This window comes from Protopterus annectens, chromosome 4.part0, assembly GCF_019279795.1.
Source record: "Protopterus annectens isolate FY-2018-M chromosome 4.part0, PAN1.0, whole genome shotgun sequence".
Classification (NCBI taxonomy): Eukaryota; Metazoa; Chordata; order Ceratodontiformes; family Protopteridae; genus Protopterus; species Protopterus annectens.
In genome coordinates, this window is record NC_056733.1 from 279748983 (window position 1) to 279771622 (window position 22640).

At 41.9% G+C, this 22640-nt stretch overlaps 1 protein-coding gene across 4 annotated transcripts in view; it reads left to right on the top strand.

Moving 5' to 3' along the window:
* The window catches only part of MED13L (mediator complex subunit 13L), a 3068540-nt gene that overhangs the window by 2731902 nt on the left and 313998 nt on the right, over nucleotides 1-22640 (top strand). For all 4 annotated transcript variants that reach the window (XM_044068259.1, XM_044068260.1, XM_044068261.1 and 1 more), the window contains one exon: nucleotides 8473-8631. In XM_044068259.1, the coding sequence (XP_043924194.1) occupies nucleotides 8473-8631 (159 nt within the window). The remainder of the gene's footprint in view (nucleotides 1-8472; nucleotides 8632-22640) is intronic.

Sequence of the window (22640 nt, forward strand, 5' to 3'; positions counted from 1 at the left end):
AATTTTAGCACTTGAATTTGCATCTTCGTGCTCAGCACTTGGTCAGAACTTGTTGTAAGCACTAAATAAGCTACCAATTACTACAGCACTCAACCTTCCTCGTTACCTAGAGGAAAATAGTCTTTCTACTTACCTTCCTCACTTGCTTAGAGGAAAATAACTCTTGTACTTACTTTTCTCACTTGTCTAGAGAAAAATAGTTTTTATTCAGGCACATCCAAGGGACAGCTGCAGGTGTTCTCTACCTGATGAATCTGGACATCTTGGGGCAATGTAGCAATTGCCTCATGTACACAGACAACCCTCTCCTCCTATCACCCAACACTACAACGTGTGAGGGATGCACTTATCTAGCCAAACTGGAGGCAGAGCTCTCTCCAACCAAGACTGAACTTGGCAGTCGAGGTGAAGGTAAACACTTGCATCACACCACACTCATCACATAGTCCCACTAGACCTACACCACCAAAATCCACGCATAGAAACAAAAAAGAATTCACGGAGGCTCTCAGTAATAATCTGCCTAAGCAACAGAGACCTCCAAAGCAGAAGCACAAGCAACCTCCACCCCCCCAACACAACCCAAATTACACATAGCCCACAGACTCAGTGTGCCACTCCACCACAACCCATAAGGCAAAACAGCGTACCCAACACACTAGTCATAGGTGACTCTATAGTCAGGCACATTGATGTCCCACTCACCAGGCTAAACAAGGAGAAGGTTACTGTCAGCTTCCTGTTGGGTGCCAGGATCTGCCACATAACCCACGCACTCCGATCACTCCACAACAAGTACAAATATGACTCTGTCGTTGTCCCTGTTGTTGTGAATGACCTGAGACATACCTCCCTGGACTACATGAAAAGAGACATGGAAGAGCTCTCCAATCTTGTACCCCAGGCAGATATGACCCTAGTCCTGAGTAGCATCCTGCCATCGCCCAGAATGATACTGCAGTACAAGGAAAAAAAATAGACTTCAGCAATTGGCTAAGCTTCTGGTGTCATTCTAAGGGGATCCAGTATCTGTCTGCCTGGGATGACATGGTCAATAGACCACGATGCTTTGCCAGAGATGGCCTGCACCTGTCTCCCGTGGGATTCTGGATACTGGCCAGGGCTCTTGCCACCCCCTATAGTGCCTTTTTTAGGCATGATTCAAATGACAAATTCACCATTGTAACCGGTACAGGCAAGTAAAAACTGAGGGTAATGCTACTCAATGCTAGAGGTCTAAACCTCAAAATGCACTCACTCGAGGCACTCCTTAAAGTGGAGAACATCAGTATCTGTGGAGTGACTGAGACCTGGTTCAAGGCCCCAGAGAGCACCCCTGCATTACCAGGCTGTAACTCATACCACATCTTTTGGCCATCTAACCTGGACCGGAACACCAAAGGCAGAGGTGTGTCCATATTCATTAAGGATATCCACACCTCCAGGCTAGTTGCCCAACATAAAGACAAAGAAACAAGTACAGCATTCACCTGGACAGTCATCCATGCCAAAGAAACAGATGCTTAAATTGGCTGAGGACCTAATTACTCTGATCAGGGGTTCCCATCCCCCTCCTGATAAAAGGCATAGGCAAGATACTGACTATGATTCCTCTGACCAGGTTTCTATTTCCTCTGATTCCTTTTTAGAACAGGGATATTCTCTTCCTCCCTATGAGGAGTCTGATGCTGAAGAAAATCTATCCCTTCAGCCTCTCCTCCTGAGGATTACTCTTTTGGGGAAACCCTGCGCACCATGAGGGAGCATTTCCATTGGAAGAGCTAAGATTATTCTGAATCCAAGAAAAGGCTCAGAGATTTTCTTTTACTGCCTCAGCACAGGCCCCTTGCTATTCCCCCTGTACTAGATATTGTTGATGATGTTTTTTCTGAATCCAGTTTGTCTCCCGATTCTTTACCCCCTGCACCAGTTAAGCCAGATAGGTACTACAGGGTCCCAGATTCACATAAATTTCTTTATAAAAACCCTGCTGCTGACCCAGAAACAATTTCTCAGGGTCCCAAAGGGGTCAAGGCTTCCACTGCAAAAAATCCTGTTCCCTCTGATAGGGATTCTAGAGCACTGGACAGATGGGGGAAAAAGTCTACGCCTCTGCTACTTTAGCTGTAAGGGCTTTAAACTGTCAGTTTCACATGCTTAAATACCAACAATATCTAATGTCTTTGCTCAAACAGAAAATGCTTACAAGCTCAGAATGTCCTGAAAGTAAGGATATGCAGGATTTATTGCATGCAGCTGAACAAGTGGGAAAGCATACTTTGCAATGTGATTTTGATTCATTAGAGGCTTCTTGCAGAGCCGCAGTTACAGGTTCTGTCATTCGAAGGCATGCTTGGTTAAAGGAACAAAGTTTACCTGATCATGTTAAAGCAAAATTGTTGGATGCTCCATTACAGCATGATACTTTGTTTGATGTTAAGGCAGAAGAGGTGTTAAAGAAAATGGAGGATAAAGCAAAATCAATGCAGACAGTAAAGGATTTCTTACAGGTTCAGCAACCCAGATTTAGCAGGAACTGGCCTTCAAAAAATTGGTCCTTTCCAGTGTCAGACAGGCCACAAAGAGGCAGATACAGACGCCCAAGAGGCAGATCTCAGTCAAAAGGCACATACAGACCTAAGCAGTGGGGTGCTTCTGCCCTCAAAGGCGGAGAGGACAAATCACAACCCTATAGGAAACAGTCCCAATGACTTCCCTCTACCAGTGCCAAGCACTTACCTTTTGCAGGCACCCTTAGGGGGAAAACATGCACTTTTCTCACAAAATTGGCACAACATTACCCAAGACAAATGGGTACTGAATATTGTTTCCCAGGGTTACAGGTTCCACTTTCACACCCTACCAAGGCCAAAAGGTATGCCAGACCTGCCACACAATCAATGGGCAGAGGCACAAAAACAAATTTCTGCTCTCATGGACATGAGGGCTATTCAAAAAGTACCACAGCAAGAGCAGGGACAAGAATTTTACTCAAGACTTTTCTTGGTACCCAGAAAGGACAAAGCTTGGAGACCAATACTGGACCTGTCTACTCTAAATACCTTCCTGGACGTTCCAAAATTCAAAATGTTGACACTGCAGCAGCTTCTACCCATGCTGGGCAAGAAGACTTGGCTAGTTACTTTGGACATCAAAGAGGCATACCTGCATATCCCAATCAGACAGTCTTGCAGAAGATACCTCAGATTGATAGCTGGCTCAATGCGTTACCAATTCTCTGCACTGCCCTTTGGCTTATCTACTGCGCCCAGGGTCTTCACAAAATGCCTGACACCAGTAATTGCATTTTGCAGACAAAAAGGAATTCAAATATATCCCTACTTGGACGACTGCCTTATTCAAGCAGAGAGCAAGGACATTCTACTAAAGCATCTGACGTTTGTAAAAAGATTATTAATTTGCCTAGAGTATACAGTAAACGAAAATAAATCAAAACTGGTGCCCTCTCAAGAGATAATATTCCTGGGTGCAAGCTTAAATACAACTGCCCAGATGGCTTATCTCACGCCAGACAAACAAAGGCAACTGACTCATTACTTTCAAATGATGGCAGCAAACACCCAGGAACCTGCAAGAAAAATTCTGCAGGCTTTGGGCTTCATGGCATCCTGCATCCTGCTAATTCCATATGCAAGACTGCATATGAGGAAGCTACAATGGTATCTAAAAAGTGTTTGGACTCAACATTGCCACAGCCTGGAAACAATAATTACTCTCATTCCCTGCCTGCAACAAGAGTTTCGATGGTGGGCACTGGCCTGTCACCACAACAAGGGACAGCCTTTCACTTTACCCACAGCCAGGCAGACACTAACAACAGATGCATCGGATTATGCCTGGGGAGCACACATGGTGGGAAAATGTATACAGGGCACGTGGCCCATGGACCAAATGCATTTTCATATCAATCAAAAAGAGATGCTAGCTGTACAGAATGCCCTGACAGCCTTCAAGGACCTACTACATCCAGGACAACTATTACTAAAGACGGACAATACTACAGTCATGTGGTACATAAACAAACAAGGGGGCACACATTCCTACCCCCTCTGCAGGCAAGCCATGACTTTGTGGAACACAGCACTGGCCTATCAAGTACATCTGCAGGCACAATTCCTGCCAGGAAAGAAGAATACTCTGGCAGATGAACTAAGGAGAAACCTCATGGACCCTCACGAGTGGAAACTAGATCCACAAGTCTTCAGCATGATAACAAAGAAATGGGGATGCCCAGACATAGATCTATTTGCCTCCCCTCACAACTGCCAACTACAGAGATTCTGCACAAGGACTTATCACTCTCAAGCATGGAAGGTGGATGCTCTATCATTCAGCTGGAAAACCCTAACAGTTTATGCCTATCCACCACTGCCTCTACTCTCCAAGGTACTCCTAAAAGTCAGACAAGAGAAGCCAAAAATGATTCTGATTGCCCCAGACTGGCCACGCCAGCACTGGTACCCAATCCTAAAGAGCTTGTCTTAAGGGCCAGCCTGGACTTTACCTCAAATTCCTCATCTGCTGACCCAACAAAACAATCGGATCCTGCACAGCCAACTCAAAACCTTAAATCTAGCTGCATGGCGAATAATATAGCCACCCAGAACACTCCTCTCTCTAAAGCTGTTATGGATGTCATTTTGGAAGCCAGGAGGCCCAGCACCAGGAAATCTTATGCAGAAAAATGGAAGAGATTCTGTGCTTGGAACCAGGCACAAGGACTTGAACCGCTTGTTCCAAATATTCCTCAGATTTTACAATACCTAACTGAGATGCTGGACAAAGGCCTATTCTTCTCATCAATTAAGATCCGTGCCTCTGCCATTTCAGCTCATTACAATACAGAACCCCCTATTTTCTCTCATCCACTGCTAAGACAGTACCTCACAGGGGCAAAAAACATAAGACCCCCAAGGAGAGCACCTATACCAACATGGGACCTCAACTTTGTCTTGTAAAAGCTCACACTACCTCCTTTTGAGCCAGCCAATACAACTGAGATAAAATTCTTATCATGGAAAACTGCTCTGCTCCTAGCAATAACTTCAGCAAGAAGAGTCTCAGAGCTACAGGCATTAATGACAGTGGAACCTTTTATCATTTTTCATACGGACAGGGTTTCTCTAAGGACAAACCCAAATTTATGCCAAAGGTAGTATCTAGTGTGGCTCTTAACCAAACCATTCATTTACCGACCTTTTATCCAAATCCCCAGAATAAAGGGGAAATACTTCTGCACTCTTTGGACATACACAGACAGCTACTCTTCTACTTGGACAAAACAAAAGATTTCAGGAAAATTGAGCAACTTTTTGTGGCATACGCTGCAGGATCACAAGGAAAGGCTATTTCAAAGCAGACTATTTCAAAATGAATAGGACACTGCATTCGTTTCTGCTATGCACAGCATGGCAAATCAGTGCGTAAGAATATTAGGCCACATTCTACCAGGGCAGCAGTCACATCAGCAGCCTTCCTCAGAGGAGTACCAACCAAGGACATTTTGGAGGCTGCAACTTGGAGTTCAGTGCACACTTTTACCAAGCACTATCACTTACCTCTTTACTCTAAATCCAGAGCAGGCTTTGCCACTGCAGTTCAGCAGGGCCTCATAGCCTCTCCTAATTCTATTTAGACCCAGCCGCCCAACCTCAGCTTTGGGATTCAACCCAAGTGTAATGACTGCAACAGTGAAACACGATGAACGTAGTACAGTTGTGTACCTACCATAAATGTAGATGTTCAAGTGTATTCACTGTTGCAGTCCAGGTTACCCTCCCACCATCCCCCTTTCATTGCTGGGAAATATCTGTTCTTCTCTATTCTATACAACCTATGTGGTGTATTTGCTTGTAGAGGAAGGTAATGTTTATGTTAGTGCATGCATTTTTATTTGCAATTTTTTTAGCCTACCCTTTTGGGGGCACCTGACATCTGGGGCAAGAAAAACTGAAGAAAATGGCGTCGGCTGCATCTTTTATACTCCTGGCGCACTGACGTCAGGGAAGAGGCGACAGCAACCGACGACGGACCAGGAGTTTGGAATTCAGGCCGACTGTGGGTAGCCTGCCAGCAGGATAACCCAAGTGTAATGACTGCAACAGTGAATACACTCGAACATCTGCATTTATGGTAGGTACACAACTGTACTTTATCTTCAACTTGTCTGGTCTGGTGAGTGAGCCATCTGTGTGTTGTACAATACAGTCCCCTATGACAACATTCTTGCATAAATTGTTTAATTGCCTTGTGGGCTTTTTTTTCAGGGGTCCATTGGGTGTAGGCTTATGTGTGGTGTTTGTTATTGCTTTTAGTGTGTACTTTAGAGATTGCTAAGGATAGGCATTGCCTTTTTCATGCTTAGGAGGTCTTTGAGAGTTGAGAACTTTACTTTTTAGTGCCTTAGCATAGGGTGGTCTGTGTGTGGTGGACATTATGTGTGGTGTGGATGTAGTGTGTTTTCTTGACAACCTTGTTTGTAAGTGTGATTTTTGCCTCCACGGAAGTTGTGTATGCACATCTCTCACATAATGTGTTGGTTTCTTTAATGATTAAAAGGTTGTCTGTGAATGTGAAACAATTGCTACATTGTCTCAGGATGCCTGTATCTAGCAAGCTGGCTAAGGAGATATTTGGAAGTTGTAGATCCATGTTGTTCATACCTGCATTAGGGTGTGCTATTAGGGTTTGAGGACTAGGTTTTAAAGAAATGTCTTTGGGTAGTCTGTAGGGTTAGGGACGAGAGTTGAATAGTGCTAGAATATAGTGTAAGATAGAGCTAATACCATATCCTAGCACTATCTGACACACAAGCTAGCTGGTCTGAGCTTAACTTGGTACAATGCTTTGCTAAATTACAGGTTGCAGTCTTAGTACTGGTTTTGTAAGTAAAGTTAACTTTCCAGGTGCTTGCGTCTGTACTTAGCACTACCAACCACAGCTGCACGCTGAATAGCTCTGTGCAAATGTGTCTGATTTATAGTGACAGAACTGAAAATGAAATCTAACTCCTGAGCCCTCTGGCCAATAAAATGACTACACTTTTAACCCCTCTTTAGTGCTTTCCAGCTCAGTAGAACCAGACAAACACCTGCCACAAGGTTGAATGACCTTAGTCCTCTTAATGTAAAGCAAAGCAAAAAAGAACCCTCAAGTGCAGTGCAGCAGCAAACTACTTATTCCCTAGCTAAATTGTCCCTCTACAAGGCCATTACTAGACATAACAGTTCAAGTTTCAAACAGCAAAAGGAGAAAAGTCAATTTGTAGCAAAGAAAAATACAAGCAGTGATCACTTAAACAGTGAAAAACAAGTGCAGTAATGCGATTTGAGAACTTATCCCTGCCTGGATGGCACTGTCGGCTGATCTCAGAAAGAACACAAACCACATTCCTGATTATCATTATCAGTGTAAGTGAATGGAACAGGATGTCTCTTCCAGGGAATGAAAAGGCCAGTTGAGTGTCAGTGAGGGTAGGGTTTGGATAATCACTGGGGAGGAATCAGAATAAAAAAAAATGGTTGAGGAGCCAGAAGCCATGGCCCAAATCCTGTTACAGACAAGGTAGGCAGGAATTGCTAAAAGCACGTAGAACAATACATAAAGTATGTTATGTGGGAGAGGAAGTACCTGTTGAGCCTTTTATTTTACAAAACAATTGCAGACTCCTAAACTTAATTCAGACCAACGTATGGAGTACAAAAATGCTACAAACTCCTGTCCAGATGGTGTGTTATACAACAGTCCATTAGGAAGTTCAGGACATTAATCCATAGAGTTTGTAAACATTTTTCTTACTCTTTCTAACATCTAGCCATAACAGGTAATTAATACAGAAGCAGAAAAATAGTATCTATAAAAAACTCAGTATAGACAGTCATTTCTCCTTAAGGTTGATAAAAAATCAGCCTCAACTTTCTTTCTTGTGGCTGGTATTATTCTCTTATCTAGGTCTTACTTTCTGCCTCTCTTACAAACTGACTGGATTGCACAGCAATTTTATGTAGGTGTCCAGTGAAGAAAGCACCAGAAATTGTCAAAAGGACTTATGCAAAATGAAACACAAAAAAGAAATGTTAGAAGGCTCAGTCTGACTTTTTTTAAAGCTGCTGCAAAGTTGATGAACATACCTGTATCTTGAATCCATTATAAAAGTATACAGGGACTGAGACAATGCACTAGCCCTTCAAATGTTCCCTCTGGTTGTACATACACATATATTCGTTGGTGTTTATGCATTATCCATGTACACTGTGTAGAAGTATTTTACAAATGTAATGGTGGCACTTGCAGTCCTTTGAGTGTGATGTCCATCCTCTTGTGATTGCTGTACAGTTATGTCTCGTGACTACTCCTGATAAATGTTTATCATGTCATATACTCTTATATTTGTTAAAGTATTTTATGAACTTGTTTGATATTTTCGTAAAGTATTGTATGTGTGTTTTGCAGATTGGAGTATACTTCTTGGGGAATGTTCACTTCAGTCTATCAGCAAACAGTTGAAAGAGACATGTAAATTGTGTGGAATCTCAGCGGCAGACTCTCCTACCATTGTCAGTGCCTGTCTGGTTGCTATGGAGCCTCAGGGATCATTCGTGGTAATGCCAGGTATGAATTGAACCACTCCCATCTTCTTGCCTTGTTTTGCCCCAGATGATTGAAAACTGATCATTAAAGAATGAAGAGCCTTCTGCAAGGAAGATTAGCATCAGATTGTTTCAAAATAGTCCAGAGCTCTGATTAAAACTCACTGATCATTAATTCAGTAACTGAATATTTTTAAGTAAAGATGTTGATATTTTTATATTAAAATAGTTTTCTTTAAGGGTGTTTCTTGGTGTATAGCTGTAAAAAGATGCGTTTTTTCGTGGTTGTGCGGTATCAGCACATTGAGATGGATGAAAGCAGCAGCAATAGTACAAGGTGAATTTCTTTTTGCAGCAGCAGTAGTACAAGGTGAATTTCTTTTTGCAGCAGCAATAGTACAAGGTGAATTTCTTTTTATTTCATAATTATTTCTTTGATGTGGTCTGGATTTACAAGTCGGATATTTGGAGACTATACATCTTCAGTGCCATCATCACTGAAATAGTTTTTTTAAGCAAGTGATTTAACTGAATATCCTGATTTCAAACAGATGTAGAGTCAACTAATGTTGACTTAGAGAAGTTCCCTCAAAAGATTCTCAAGCATATTGTTAATCATAGATGTACTTCATTCATAGGCAGATAGTAGCTCCATTAGCACTTAGTTGAGATTTGTAGGTGTTCATTATATGAATCAGTGCTGCAATGTCAGTCGTAATTTAATGCATTTACAGTGCAGGAGAATATCTGGCCTGTCTTCCTTACCCTTTGGACATCTGCTGTACAAGGTCATCTAGATGCTATCAGATGGCCATCATGCTTTGCATCTTTCAAGAAGCCTTTCTCCTTGGTATTCCAATTAATTTTGTTCAAGAGCTTATGGCTTTGGAAAGAAATTAATTTTCAGTTTTGCAGAGGAAGTCCAAACAAGCTAAACCATCTCAATTGCATCTGGTAAATCTGATGCTTGTAGCGTCCATCCTGCTTTATGGTCTTGGCTGTTTCTGTTTTTTATTATAGGTATTTCACAGAAAAAAATATACATGGTCCTGTAGCAGTAGATTGATGTCCACCCCCAACTACCTGGCAAACTCTCTGCATCTAGGGTGGCTTCTCCTGTTTGAGAAAGAGGGGCACATCTCTCAAACTTTCAGCTGTAAATGAAAAGATATACTTCATTGATCCTTATAATTTCCTCACCTGTCATTTATGACAACATTGACGACAAGTTCTTATACTTGGGCTTTTTCTTGGAGGTCATATCCTTTGGGGAATCACTACATTTTGTAATGGAGCACCTTAAATGATGGACCATGGAACTTTCTGACTTCATAAGTCCTGTTTGAGCTTAGTGGGTATTCAAGAACCTCGAATGTTCTTTGTGTTTCACTGTTGCAGTCATTACATGTGGGTAATCTGCTGGCAGGTTGCCCTCAGTCGGCCTGAATAACAAAGTCTTGGGTCCTGCATTGGTTGCTGTCTCCTCTTCCATGACGTCAGGTTGTCAGGGGTATAAAACATGCAGCCGACGCCATTTTATTCAGTCTTTCTTGCCGCGTGGTGCCCGAAGCAGAAGCAGTTCACAAGTGCCAGTCAGCCGACTCCTGAAATTTTTGCATTCGGGTTTCAGAACCGAAGTCTTCAACTAAAGCTAAGTACCCTGTTGCAGAAACTTTTTCTTGCTCCTTACCGATGTCAGTAAAAGTTAATAATTGCATTACTTGTGGGAAGCAAAGATTAAGCATAAGGATTTTCATTTGTACTGTATTCCTTGCCTAGGCCCAGATCATAACGTGCCTTGCTGTCGGTTTTGTGTTAGATTTAACCAACACACTATTTAACCAACACACTATTAAGCATCAGTATATTTTTGCTTCAAAATATTTTGGATCCAGATTTAATTACCTTGAAATGTCGTCGGTTAGCAATCCGACTACCGGAGTTCACAAAAAACGCAAAGAAAAAGACAGAGACAGACTGTCGAGGTCCAAAACCGACGACAAAGCTTCTCCTAAGCCAGTCGCCGGTTCACCAGTACTCAGTGAGGCGCTTTCGCAGCCCCTGATACCTGCTACTTTTGAATCGCAGGCCACTACCGAGACCCATGCGGAGTCCGGTATGCCGTAAGATTCTCAGAGTATTGAACCCGCGGATGTCTCTCCCTTGGATGGGTCCGGAGCCGCTGAGCAGCCACCAGCTTCTGAGGGTGTTTTCAGGCCTCAACATTTTATATAAAACCGACGCCAGCTTCAAAAACAAGATCAAAAACATCTTCTAAGTCTAAAAAAACGACGCATGAGCCACGTGCTCAGGCCCCTATGCCTAAAAAACAGATGATCAAAATGGCTGAGGACTTAATTACCTTGATCAGGGCTTCCCAACCCCCCCCGCTAAGAGGCCTAGGCAAGACACTGATTATGAATCTTCACATCAGGTTTCTATTTCTTCTGATTCCTCTTCTGATCAGGAATTTTCTATACCACCCTATGAGGATTTAGATGCAGAAGAATCCATCCCATCTGCATCTCCTCCTGAGGATTATTCTTTTGGAGAAACCTTGCATACTTTAAGGGAACATTTTCATTGGGAGAGTCAGGGTTTCTCTGAATCAAAAAAAGAGGCTTAGGGATTTCCTCCTTCTTCCTCAGCATAGGCCTTTGGCTATACCTCCTGTATTAGACATTGTTGATGATGTGTTTTTGGAATTAAGCATGGCTCCTGATTCCCTACCTCCGGCTCCTAGTAAGCCAGACAGATATTACAGGGTTCCTGACTCCCAGAAATTTCTATTCAAAAATCCTGTTGCTGATCCTGAAACTGTCTCACAGGGTCCCACAGGTGTAAAGGCCTCAACAGCCAAAAATCCTACCCCCTCTGATAGACATTCCAGGGCGCTGGATAGATGGGGAAAGAAGGTTTATACGTCTGCAACCTTTGCAATTAGGGCCTTAAACTTCCAGTTTCATGTGCTTAAATATCAACAGCATGTTATGGGCTTATTGAAACAGAAAATGTTGATTTCTGATTGTGTGGAAAATAAAGAATTACAGGAATTATTAAATGCAGCAGAACAGGTTGGAAAGCATACTTTGCAATGCGGTTTTTATTCCTTGGAGGCCTCTTGCAGGGCCGCAGTTACTGGATCTGTGATTAGAAGGCATGCCTGGCTCAAGGAGCAAAATCAAATCTGCCTGATCATGTTAAAGCTAAATTGTTGGATGTCCCCTTACAGCATGATACTCTGTTTGGTAATAAGGCAGAAGAGGTTTTAAAGAAAATGGAAGACAAAGCCAAATCTATGCAAACTGTAAAAGATTTCTTACAAGTGCAGCCACCTAGATTCAGTAGGCACTGGCCTAATAAAAATTGGTCCTTTCCTGTGTCCAGCAGAGCCTCTCAAGGCAAATCCAGGCGCTCAAAAGGCTCTAGATACCAATCACAGGGTTCTTACAGCTCAAAGCAATGGGGTGCCTCCACCTCCATATCTGGAGGAAACAAAGCACAACCCTACAGTAAGCACTCTCAATGACTTCCCTCTACCATCACCAAGCACTTATCTTTTGGCAGCCCCCTTGGAGGGAAAATTAGCACTTCATGCTCAAAATTGGCAGTTAATTACCCAGGATAAGTGGGTATTAAACATAGTATCCCGGGGTACAGATTTCATTTCCATACTTTGCCAATTTCAAACGGTTGGCCAGATCTGCCACAAAATCAATGGGCAGAGGCTCAGAAACAAGTTACGTCCGTCATGGATATGGGAGCTATTCAGCCAGTACCAGAAGAGGAAAAAGGACAAGGTTTTTATTCAAGACTGTTCCTGGTACCCAGAAAAGACGATGCCTGGCGTCCAATACTGGACTTATCGATTTTGGACATTTCAAAATGCTGAATTTACAACAGCTACTGCCTATGCTGGGCAAGAATGCTTGGTTAGTGACTCTAGACTTAAAAGAGGCATACCTGCGTATCCCATTAAGGGAATCGTGCAGAAGATACCTCCACTTCAAGGCTGGTTTTATGCATTATCAATTCTCTGCACTGCCTTTTGGCACCCAGGGTCTTTACAAAGTGCCTGGCACCAGTAATTGAATTTTGCAGACGAAGAAGCATACAAATTTATCCTTACTTGGATGACTGTCTCATTCAAGCAGAGAACAAGGACATTCTTCTTCAACATCTGGCATTTGTAAAAAGGCTTCTAACATGCCTAGGGTACACAATAAATGAAAAGAAATCACAACTGGTACCCTCTCAAAAAATTACATTCCTGGGTGCAAGCTTGAATGCAACTGCCCAGATGGCTTACCTTACGCCAGACAAAGGCAACTGACTATATACTTCAAACAGATGGCAACAAAAACCCAGTTATCTGCAAGACAAATTCTGCAGGCTTTGGGGTTCATGGCATCCTGCATTCTACTAATTCCATATACAAGACTGCATATGAGGAAACTTCACTGGTACCTAAAAAGTTTATGGAGTCAACATTGTCACAGTCTGGAAACAATGATTCCTCTCATTCCCTGCCTACAACAGGATTTTCTTTGGTGGGCAGAAACATGTCACCAGAACAAGGGACTGTCATTCACTCTACCCCCTGCCACCCAAACCCTAACTACAGACACATCAGACCATGCTTGGGGGCCCACCTGGCGGGGAGATGCATTCAGGGCATATGGAGCCCAAAACAAATGCATCTGCATATCAACCAGAAAGATGTGCTAGCTGTTCAGAATGCCCTGACAGCCTTCAAGGACTTACTTCATCCAGGACAACTACTGATAAAGACGGACAACACCACAGTTATGTGGTACATAAACAAGCAGGGGGGTACACATTCCTACCCCCTTTGCAGACTAGCCATGGCATTGTGGAATACAGCCTTGACTTACCAAGTACATCTTCAAACTCAATTCCTGCCAGGAAAACAAAATACTCTGGCAGACGACCTAAGCAGAATTTTTATGGACCTGCACAATTGGAAACTGGATCCACAAGTCTTCAGCATGGTAACACAGAAATGGGGGAGGCCAGACATAGATCTGTTTGTCTCTCCCCAAAATTATCAACTGGACAAATTCTGCACAAGGACTATCACAGACAAGCATGGAATGTGGATGCCCTATCCTTCAGTTGGAAAAAACTATCAGTCTACGCCTTTCCCCCTCTGCCTCTTCTCTCCAAGGTCTTACTAAAGGTCAGACAGGAAAAAACAAAAAATGATCCTAATTGCTCCGGACTGGCCTCGCCAACACTGGTACCCAACTCTAAGGAATATGTCTCAACTCCCTCCTTGGTACTTGCCTCAAATACCTCATCTACTGTCTCAGCAGAACAATCAAATTCTGCACACTCAGCTCCAAACTCTGAACCTGGCAGCATGGCTGATCATGTAATTATTCAAACAACACCTCTCAGTAAATATGTTATGGATGTCATTTTGGAAGCCAGAAGGCCTAGCACTAGAAAATCTTATTCTGATAAATGGAAGAGATTCTCTGCTTGGAACCAAGCACAAGGAACGGACACAGCAAAACCAAATATCCCTCAGATTTTACAGTACTTGACTGAGATGCTTGACAAGGGCCTATCCTTCTCTTCAATAAAAATCTATGCCTCTGCCATCTCGGCTCATTACAACACGGAGCCTCCCATCTTTTCTCATCCTCTGCTAAAACAGTATCTTAGAGGGGCCAAAAATTTAAGGCCTCCCAGAAGATCACCAACTCCTGCATGGGACCTCAGTTTTGTGCAGGAAAAACTCACCCTGCCTCCTTTTAAACCAGCAGCTACTGTGGATATAAAGTTTTTATTTTGGAAAACAGCTTTCCTTTTGGCAATCACTTCAGCAAGAAGGGTTTCAGAACTACAGGCTCTCATGGCTGTGGAGCCTTTTATTACATTTTACCCGTACAGGGTGTCCCTCAGGACCAATCCTTCCTTTATGCCTAAGGTGGTATCCAGTGTGGCTCTTAACCAAACTATTCACCTGCCAACATTTTACCCAAATCCACAGAACAAGGGGGAGCGGATTCTGCATTCATTGGACGTACACAGACAACTAAGATTCTACTTAAACAGGACCAAATCTCTAAGAAAGTCTGAGCAACTACTGGTGGCATTTGCTTCAAGATTAGAGGGGAAGGCTATATCAAAGCAGACTATTTCTAAGTGGATGAGCCACTGCATTCGTTTCTGCTATTTGCATCAAGGTAAACCTGTACCCAAGGGAATCAGGCCACATTCCACCAGAGCTGCCTCTACCTCAGCAGCATTCCTCAGAGGAGTTCCAGCCAAAGACATTCTAGAAGCTGCTACTTGGAGCTCTGTTCATACCTTCACAAAGCATTATCATTTGCCTCTCTTCTCTAAATCCAGGGCAGGCTTTGCCACTGCAGTTCTGCAGGGCCTTATAGCCGCTCCTAATGCTATTTAGTTCCATCCTCCCATCCATAGCTTTGGGATTCTACCCAAATGTAATGACTTCAACAGCGAAACACGAAGAACATAGTACAGTTGAGTACACTTACCATAAATGTAGATGTTCGAGTGTATTCACTGTTGCAGTCCGGGTTACCCTCCCTTCACTATATTCTAAAGCCTTTGTGGTGTATTTGCTTTTAGATGAAGGTAAAGTTTATGTTGCTAAAAGTGCATTTACATGTATTGCTGTTTATTTATATATATATTATTTTTTTTATTTTTTTTGCTCCCCATTTGGGGGGCACCTGACATCTTGGGGCAAGAAAAACTGAATAAAATGGTAGCTGCATGTTTTATACCCCTGACAACCTGACTTCATGGAAGAGGAGACAGCAACCAACACAGGACCCAAGACTTTGTTATTCAGGCCGACTGAGAGCAACCTGCCAGCAGATTACCCAAATGTAAGTGTACACAACTGTACTTTACTGATATGCCTCAATTTAAAAGGTATGAGGACACCTTTAAAAGTACCTGTTTAGAATCTGATTTTCAGCCACTCATACTAAGGAGACTTGTCTGCTTCTACCATCTTGAGGAGAAATTGAAATATTTGTCCAAGAGTGCAGTGAACCGTCTTATGATTTCTCTTGCCAGGGACGGATGATTAGACTTTGATCTTTTTAAAGTTTATCCAACAACAAAGAAAGTAATATTTTGGGAATATCTGGAAAGAAAGTTTATGATGATCATTTTTTTTTCCTGTCTGGAAAGACAGGATCTGTGAAAACATGAGCTGACTAATGGACCATGAGTGTGCAAAACACACGTAAAGTGCATAGTACTGCCTGGCTAGAAAGAACTGAAAATGGTACTGATGGACACCCTTCTTTTACCCTGAAGCCCAAACATCAGTCATTGGATGTCTGTCGGCTTGGGATAATACTAAGACTGTGGAAATCAGACCGATCATGGGCTTCTGCATGGCAGGATGACCCAAGGATCAGTACAGCAACATTGACTATAAAGAACATCCATTATTTTCTTGGCCAGAAGGGGAACTTCATGATCAAGTTGTCAGTACTGCAACATTGATCTGTTTGAACAACTACAGTTAAGGTAAGTGGGACACAACTGTACTTTCTGGCTTCCTGTTGAATCATTGGCGCTCGAAATGCTGAGTACCAAAAAGCTGAAAAAAACCCACCAATAACACAGAAGACGAGCGAATCTCAAAAAATTGCTCTTCTGTTTAAAAACAACTTTTTGTAGAGAGGGCAAGCCCCATCCATGCATCCTCCACAGTCCCCAAACTTGTATATACCAACTCCCAAATTGCCATCCCTTGGAGAAAGGGGAGTGGTCTGAGAAATGGCATATTGGAATTAGTATATACAAGTCAGATCTTTCAGCCATTCAGTCTCCATGTTTCGGGACTCACTCTGGCAGGTCCCAGCATTTCAAATGGTTACTGTACTTTCTTCTTGCTCAAAGAATTGAGCAGGGGAGGTCTGAGGCTGTTTTCCATCTCATGTAGCCTTCTGTTACAGTAGCAAGAGAATCTGCAACACTTCGGCCTCCAATATCTAAGACTTTGCAGACTAGAAAATAGAATATTGATCCCACTTTAGGAATCTTACCACTGAAAAAACTGTTAAGGAAGCCTAGCAAGTCCTGCTTTACAAAGTGATCCATATTTTCTTTGTGAAGCAAAAGCAGTGGCAGTCATCTCCCAGCAGCTTTGGTCCTCTTATAGGTTAATAGGTTGGTACTAGGCTATCGGCCCTAGGGCCCATACAAGCCTAGCCATAACAATTCCCTGGCTATTTCTTCCCACACTATTTACTTCCTGGACCCCTGTCTAGCAGGGCGACTAACATGATCCCCGGGATGAATTTCCTTTCTCCCATCCAATTGTTAAGGTTCTTTTTGAAGAGGGCCAAAGAGACCCTCTGCTTGACATGTATGGGCAGTTTATTCCAGAGTCTGGGGAGTCTCTGGGTCAGGAACCTATCCTTCCAGCATGTTTTGTTTATTGTGATGACAAGGTTTAGATCCCTGGAGCATGTGGCTCTGAGGGATTGGCATTTCTTTACGTGTAGCATGTCCAACAGCTCTGGGTTTGACATGGCCTTGTATGTTAAGCAGAGATCGCCTCTGAGTAGATGATATGCGACAGAGTATAGCTGGAGTTTTTTAAGGTGGTCAGCGTAAGGCATCTGCTGTAGGCCTGTGATTCTTTTAGTGAGGTATTTCTGCGGCCTTTGTTACAGATGTCTTGAGAGATGCATACCAAATGGGGCGTTGTATTCTATAATGGGTCTAATGAGGGATGAGTACAGTGGGACAATGACCTCCTTTTTTTATGGATGAAAAGCCCTTAGTGATAAGGTGTGCCACATAGAAGGGTTTCCTGACTGTTGTGGCGATGTGGTTATCAAAGGTGAGACCACTGTCCACCTGTGTCCCTAAGTCTCTTATCACACTTTCGGTGTTTAGTGTACTGCCACCTATGTGGTAATTCACGAGTACATGTTTTTTCCCAAAGGGGATAACTTTACATTTATTGGCATTGAGCTTGAGCCCATGGCTTTGGCACCAAGCATCTGTTTCTGTAAGGCCCTTTTGTAGAGTATCCACATCATTTGGAGATTCAGTAATGGCTCCCAGTTTGCAGTCATCTGCGAACTTTGTTAGCCAGAGTCCCTTCGTATTGGCCTGTACTTCAGAGAAGTAGATGCCAAACAAGAGTGGTCCCAGGAGTGAACCCTGAGGTACTCCACTTGTCACTTGTCTGGAGCTGGATTTGGAGTCAGCTACTTTTACAGTGTGGGTTCTGTCATTAAGCCAGTTGGCAACCCATCGAGTGACGTAGGGATTAATGCCCAGCTTAGTAGGTTTATCTATGATTCCAGAGTAGGGGATGGTGTCAAAGGCCTTGGCGAGGTCCAGATAAGGCTGTGTGCCTTACCCTCATCCACAGCTCTGGAGACTGATTCGAAGAAGTCAGTTATGTTCAGGAGAAAGATTGGCCCTTTACGAACTCAAACTGGGTGGGGTCCAGTGTTTGAAGGTTGCCAGTGTCTTTGTTTATAAGTTCCATGATAATACGTTCCATGGCCTTGTAGATCAGGCTCGTCAGACTGATGGGGCGGTAGTTCCCGGGATCCAAGGTGGATCCCCCCTTGTGGAGTGGGATAACTGTAGCTGTGCGCCACTCAGTGGGCATGAAGCCTGAGGTGAGGCTATGATTAAACATGACACTTAGGTGAGGTGCCAGTTCATTTTGTAGTTCATGTAGTACACAGCCCGGGATGTCATCTGGTCCCATGGATGCTGTATTCTTAGCTTTGGAGATTGCGTCTTTTACCTCTTTACCTCATTTGACAGAGGCATTTCATATGTATTAGTTGTGGTGCATCTGTTAGCCATTTCACTATGCTTGCCTTTAGGACCACCATTAGCAGCTGTACTTTGAGATCCGTATTTTTGAGGCCACCAGGGAAACCATTGCTTCATTCATGGTTTTTTTTGAACCAGGATTGCGGAATCCCTGATAAGTTTGTTTCTTGAAATAACTTTTTTTTTTTTGGCTCAGCGCTTCATCTAAGAGGATTTTGAAACTGCAGAATCTTGTATGCAGAGTGCTCGACATGATCTTCCACAGTAACAAGTTGGCTTTTAGGACAAGTCCCTAAGTTATATTATCCCGAGAAGTTGCACTACAAAACATTCAGGTTCTGTTTTTAGAAAAACATAATGCATGGGAGAAAATGCTTTGCATTTCTTAACAGTGGACATAGAAAAGATCTCTGTCACACTGACTAGCTCTCTATATCCTTCATGCAGGACAAGCAAGAAAGGCATGATTGTAAACAAAATCTGTCCATATAGTTGGCCGGCTGCATGTCTTTTTATTATGATCACCATAGAAAAACTTTGCAAGGGAAAATTAGAGCACTCCACACACTGCACAAGGAGAGCATCTTCTACAGCAGTCATTTTCATTAATATTTCAAGATGTAATGCTTGTGAGGTTTTGACCTGGATGTCTGTTCACATAATTTCTAGACATTTCAGACTGAAGTCCTGTCCTGAAGTAGGGTGCGATTCACCACAGAAGTGCTGCAGGGCCATTGTGCCTTTCCTCCATTAATCTGTGGCCATTTCCTTCACTACCTTGGTATTGTCCTACACATAGTTAATACTATGGCAGAAATCATTATGATGTATGTACTATAATTCTGTTAAGTTTGTTTGTAATAGTTATAAAAGTTCAAGTAAGACAACTGCTGCAGTTGTGTCCCTGCTTCCATCCTACTGTCTAGTCTTGTTTTGTTGTTTTTGAGGAATTCTTTCTTTTTTTGGGAGGCAACCACTACCCTTAGATCCCAGTATTGTTCTGAGGGGTGGGGCAGACTTTCAGGCCTGTTTGTTGGGAAAGAAAAGCAAGACTTTTTGGTTGTTACAGTTGTCATCCAAAGTAAGGAAAAATGCTCCAAAAAAAAGGATGGTGAGCAGAACTCTCACCTGTCCCAATTTTGTAGGGACACACAGTGATGTATGTGATAGCCCCTCTTTACCCAGAGCCAGTAATAAATGAGCCTCAATCCTCACCCCTGACACTGATGAGAGGCAGTCACTAAAAACAAGAATGAATTTACACAATATTTCAAATGCAGCTCTCTGCATTAAGCACAGTTTCCCCCAAGAGCACACAGGGAACACACTCCACTGGGACTGGACTTTCTGTCTCTCCAGATCCCAAACAAGACTCACTTTGGAGTACTGTGTTCCAATTCCAAGTATATGTGACACACACACTTGAATATCCACTTTTTCACACACACACACACACACATACCTGGGAAAGGCTGTCAAAGATTCACCAGCTGTGTCCCCTTTCTCCAGACTACAAGGTAGATTGCTGCCACCAGTCAAATACTCTAAGGCTATTACAAATAGTAACCAATTATACTGTGTCAAATTAATACTGATATAAATGGATGGTTGAGAGTAACCAGTGTAGTAAGGCTTATTGGAGTGGCCACAGTGTCACTAAAATAAGCACAAGTACTCTGAAGATGTTAAAAAAGTATTCTCTAGAAGCACAATGAAAAGATATAAAAATGTTTAATAATAGATAATAAAATAGAGAACAGGAAAATTCTTAATTATTTAGTTACAGTAAACAGAGTTTTCAGTCACAGGAAATATAAAAGTAACACAGTTGGATAGACTCTCACATATGCAGAAAAAAGAAAACACTAAACTATTCTCACTAAAGAACGAAATGATGTGGATCGGTAGACACCTACTCAAGGCAATGCTCGTACACGAGAAGATGAAAGTAAATCCTTTATTCCACAATAAAACAAGTTTAGCGCTTTCAACTGGTAAAACCCAGTCTTCTTCAGAACAAATTCAAAGTACTCACATACAAATATTTATAGTCTGAGTGAGTCATTCAATTAAAAAAGTCCGCCAAAACTTTTAAAGCTGTACTTCTCTCTTTTCAAAATTTGTTCTTTAACAAAAATAATGCATTCATATTAGTGTATAAAAAACTGTGTACCTACTAAGAATCACAATATAAAAAAGTTGAGAATATAAAATTATATACATATAAAAATATATATATAAAGATAAAAAATAACACTGTGAGCGTGTGAAAACTTCATCAAGTATCCTGAATGGATAAACTAAGTGAAATATGTCAAAAGAATAATAATAATAGTACCTTAATCCACTGGTAGTAAAAAGCTCAGTATAAGAACAATACTATTAATAATATATGGAAGAAATAAATGTATAAGTACATATTAACCTGATCCTATTGGGAAAGTGTCAAAAAAGGTTTAATGCTAATAAATTCATTCAATCCAGGTGCTCTAGTAGCATCTACTATAATCTGCCACCTACTCTCCAGGGCTGCCAACTGCATCTTCCAATTCCCTCCAAATAATGTACTCTTAACTTGATCTATAATGGCAAAACGAAAATGGTGCTCAACCCCATTATCACTTATATGTCTATATAGAGCATTTTTAGAATCTTTTTTCTGAATACGATATAAGTGTTCATAAATATGTTTTTTTAAATGTCTTTCAGTTTTGCCAATATAATACGCTGGGCAGGATGTACATGTGGCTAAGTATATCACCTGACTGGTATTACAATTCCCTGTCCTAGTCTTGATACGAGTGTGGTTTATATCTTCTAGTTGAATGTGTCTTTCCTCATTAATGTAGCTACACTGTTTGCATCTTCCACATTTTCTAGTACCATTGTATTTTTCTACATTATCAATGTTGTTACTAGCTTTCTCCAAAATTCTTTTTAAATTGTGTCCTGTCTTATATACATATTTAGGTGTAAATCCCACAATTTTGTCCAAATTTGAAGAAGTAATAATGTCCCAATGTTGGCACAGAATGTCCTGAATAGTATTAGTGTATGGCGTGTATGTCAAAATACATGCCCGACCAAACAATTTATGTTTATCTCCATCTTCTTTCATGCTTACTACATATTTGCCCAGTAGGGGGGGATATTTCTTTCCCCATTCCTTCTGTACATAGTGTGTAACATCTTTTAACATACTATCTGGGTATCCACGGTTAAGAAATAGATTTTTAATAAAATCAAGTTCTACCCTCATGACTGAACTTGTTTTATTGTGGAATAAAGGATTTACTTTCATCTTCTCGTATACGAGCATTGCCTTGAGTAGGTGTCTACCGATCCACATCATTTCGTTCTTCATTCTTAGTTGGTTGCAGTCTGCTTTTTACTTAATCTCACTAAAGAAAAACTGTCCCTAATTAACTCACTTAGTATTGCAAGGCAAGATGTACTGCTGATATGCTCACTTTCACAAGGCAAGATGAGATGCTACACACTGCCAGAAATAACAAACAGCTAACAACAACTGAACTATGGTAACTGACATAGATATTTTATATCATATTCCAAAGAAGAACAAAAAGAAACAGACTGCTGCTGCCAGAGTTCTGTCCTTCTGTTGTTTATAGAATGATACCACATCTAGTCATCTGACTGGCACAATGCACATTCAGAACTCTGTTAAGATTCTGTTGCAGCATTTTTAACATAAGCAAGTTTTGCAGATACACTTTTAATACTAGCATCTGTACAAATCAATGTCACAGTCAGATGACACAAGATGTTTGCAAAATTTCAGCCAGCCATGCTGGCATATGCCACATGTGGACTGTCTCACTTCTCCTGGTACAGCTGGCAATACCTCACAGTGTTTCTCAAAGTTTTGTTCCATTCCTGCTAAAATTGGAAATCATTTTAAAAATTTCTGAGTTAATAGTTAGTGCTCAGCTGGTTCTTCAGACTTTAGGATCCATGGCGACAGCAATAATGCTAGTTCCACTGTCCAAATTTCATATGAGAATTCTGCTGTGGCTGTTATCAGCACAGTGGTCTGTCCTTCAACAACCAATGTCGACTCAAGTAAAGATCACCAATATTTGCAAAAAAGATCTCAAATGGTGGATTCATTTGAATCAGATACTACAAGGTCGCCCATTTGTTCTCCCCTAGCCCAAGGTTGCAGTGACCATGAACACTTCC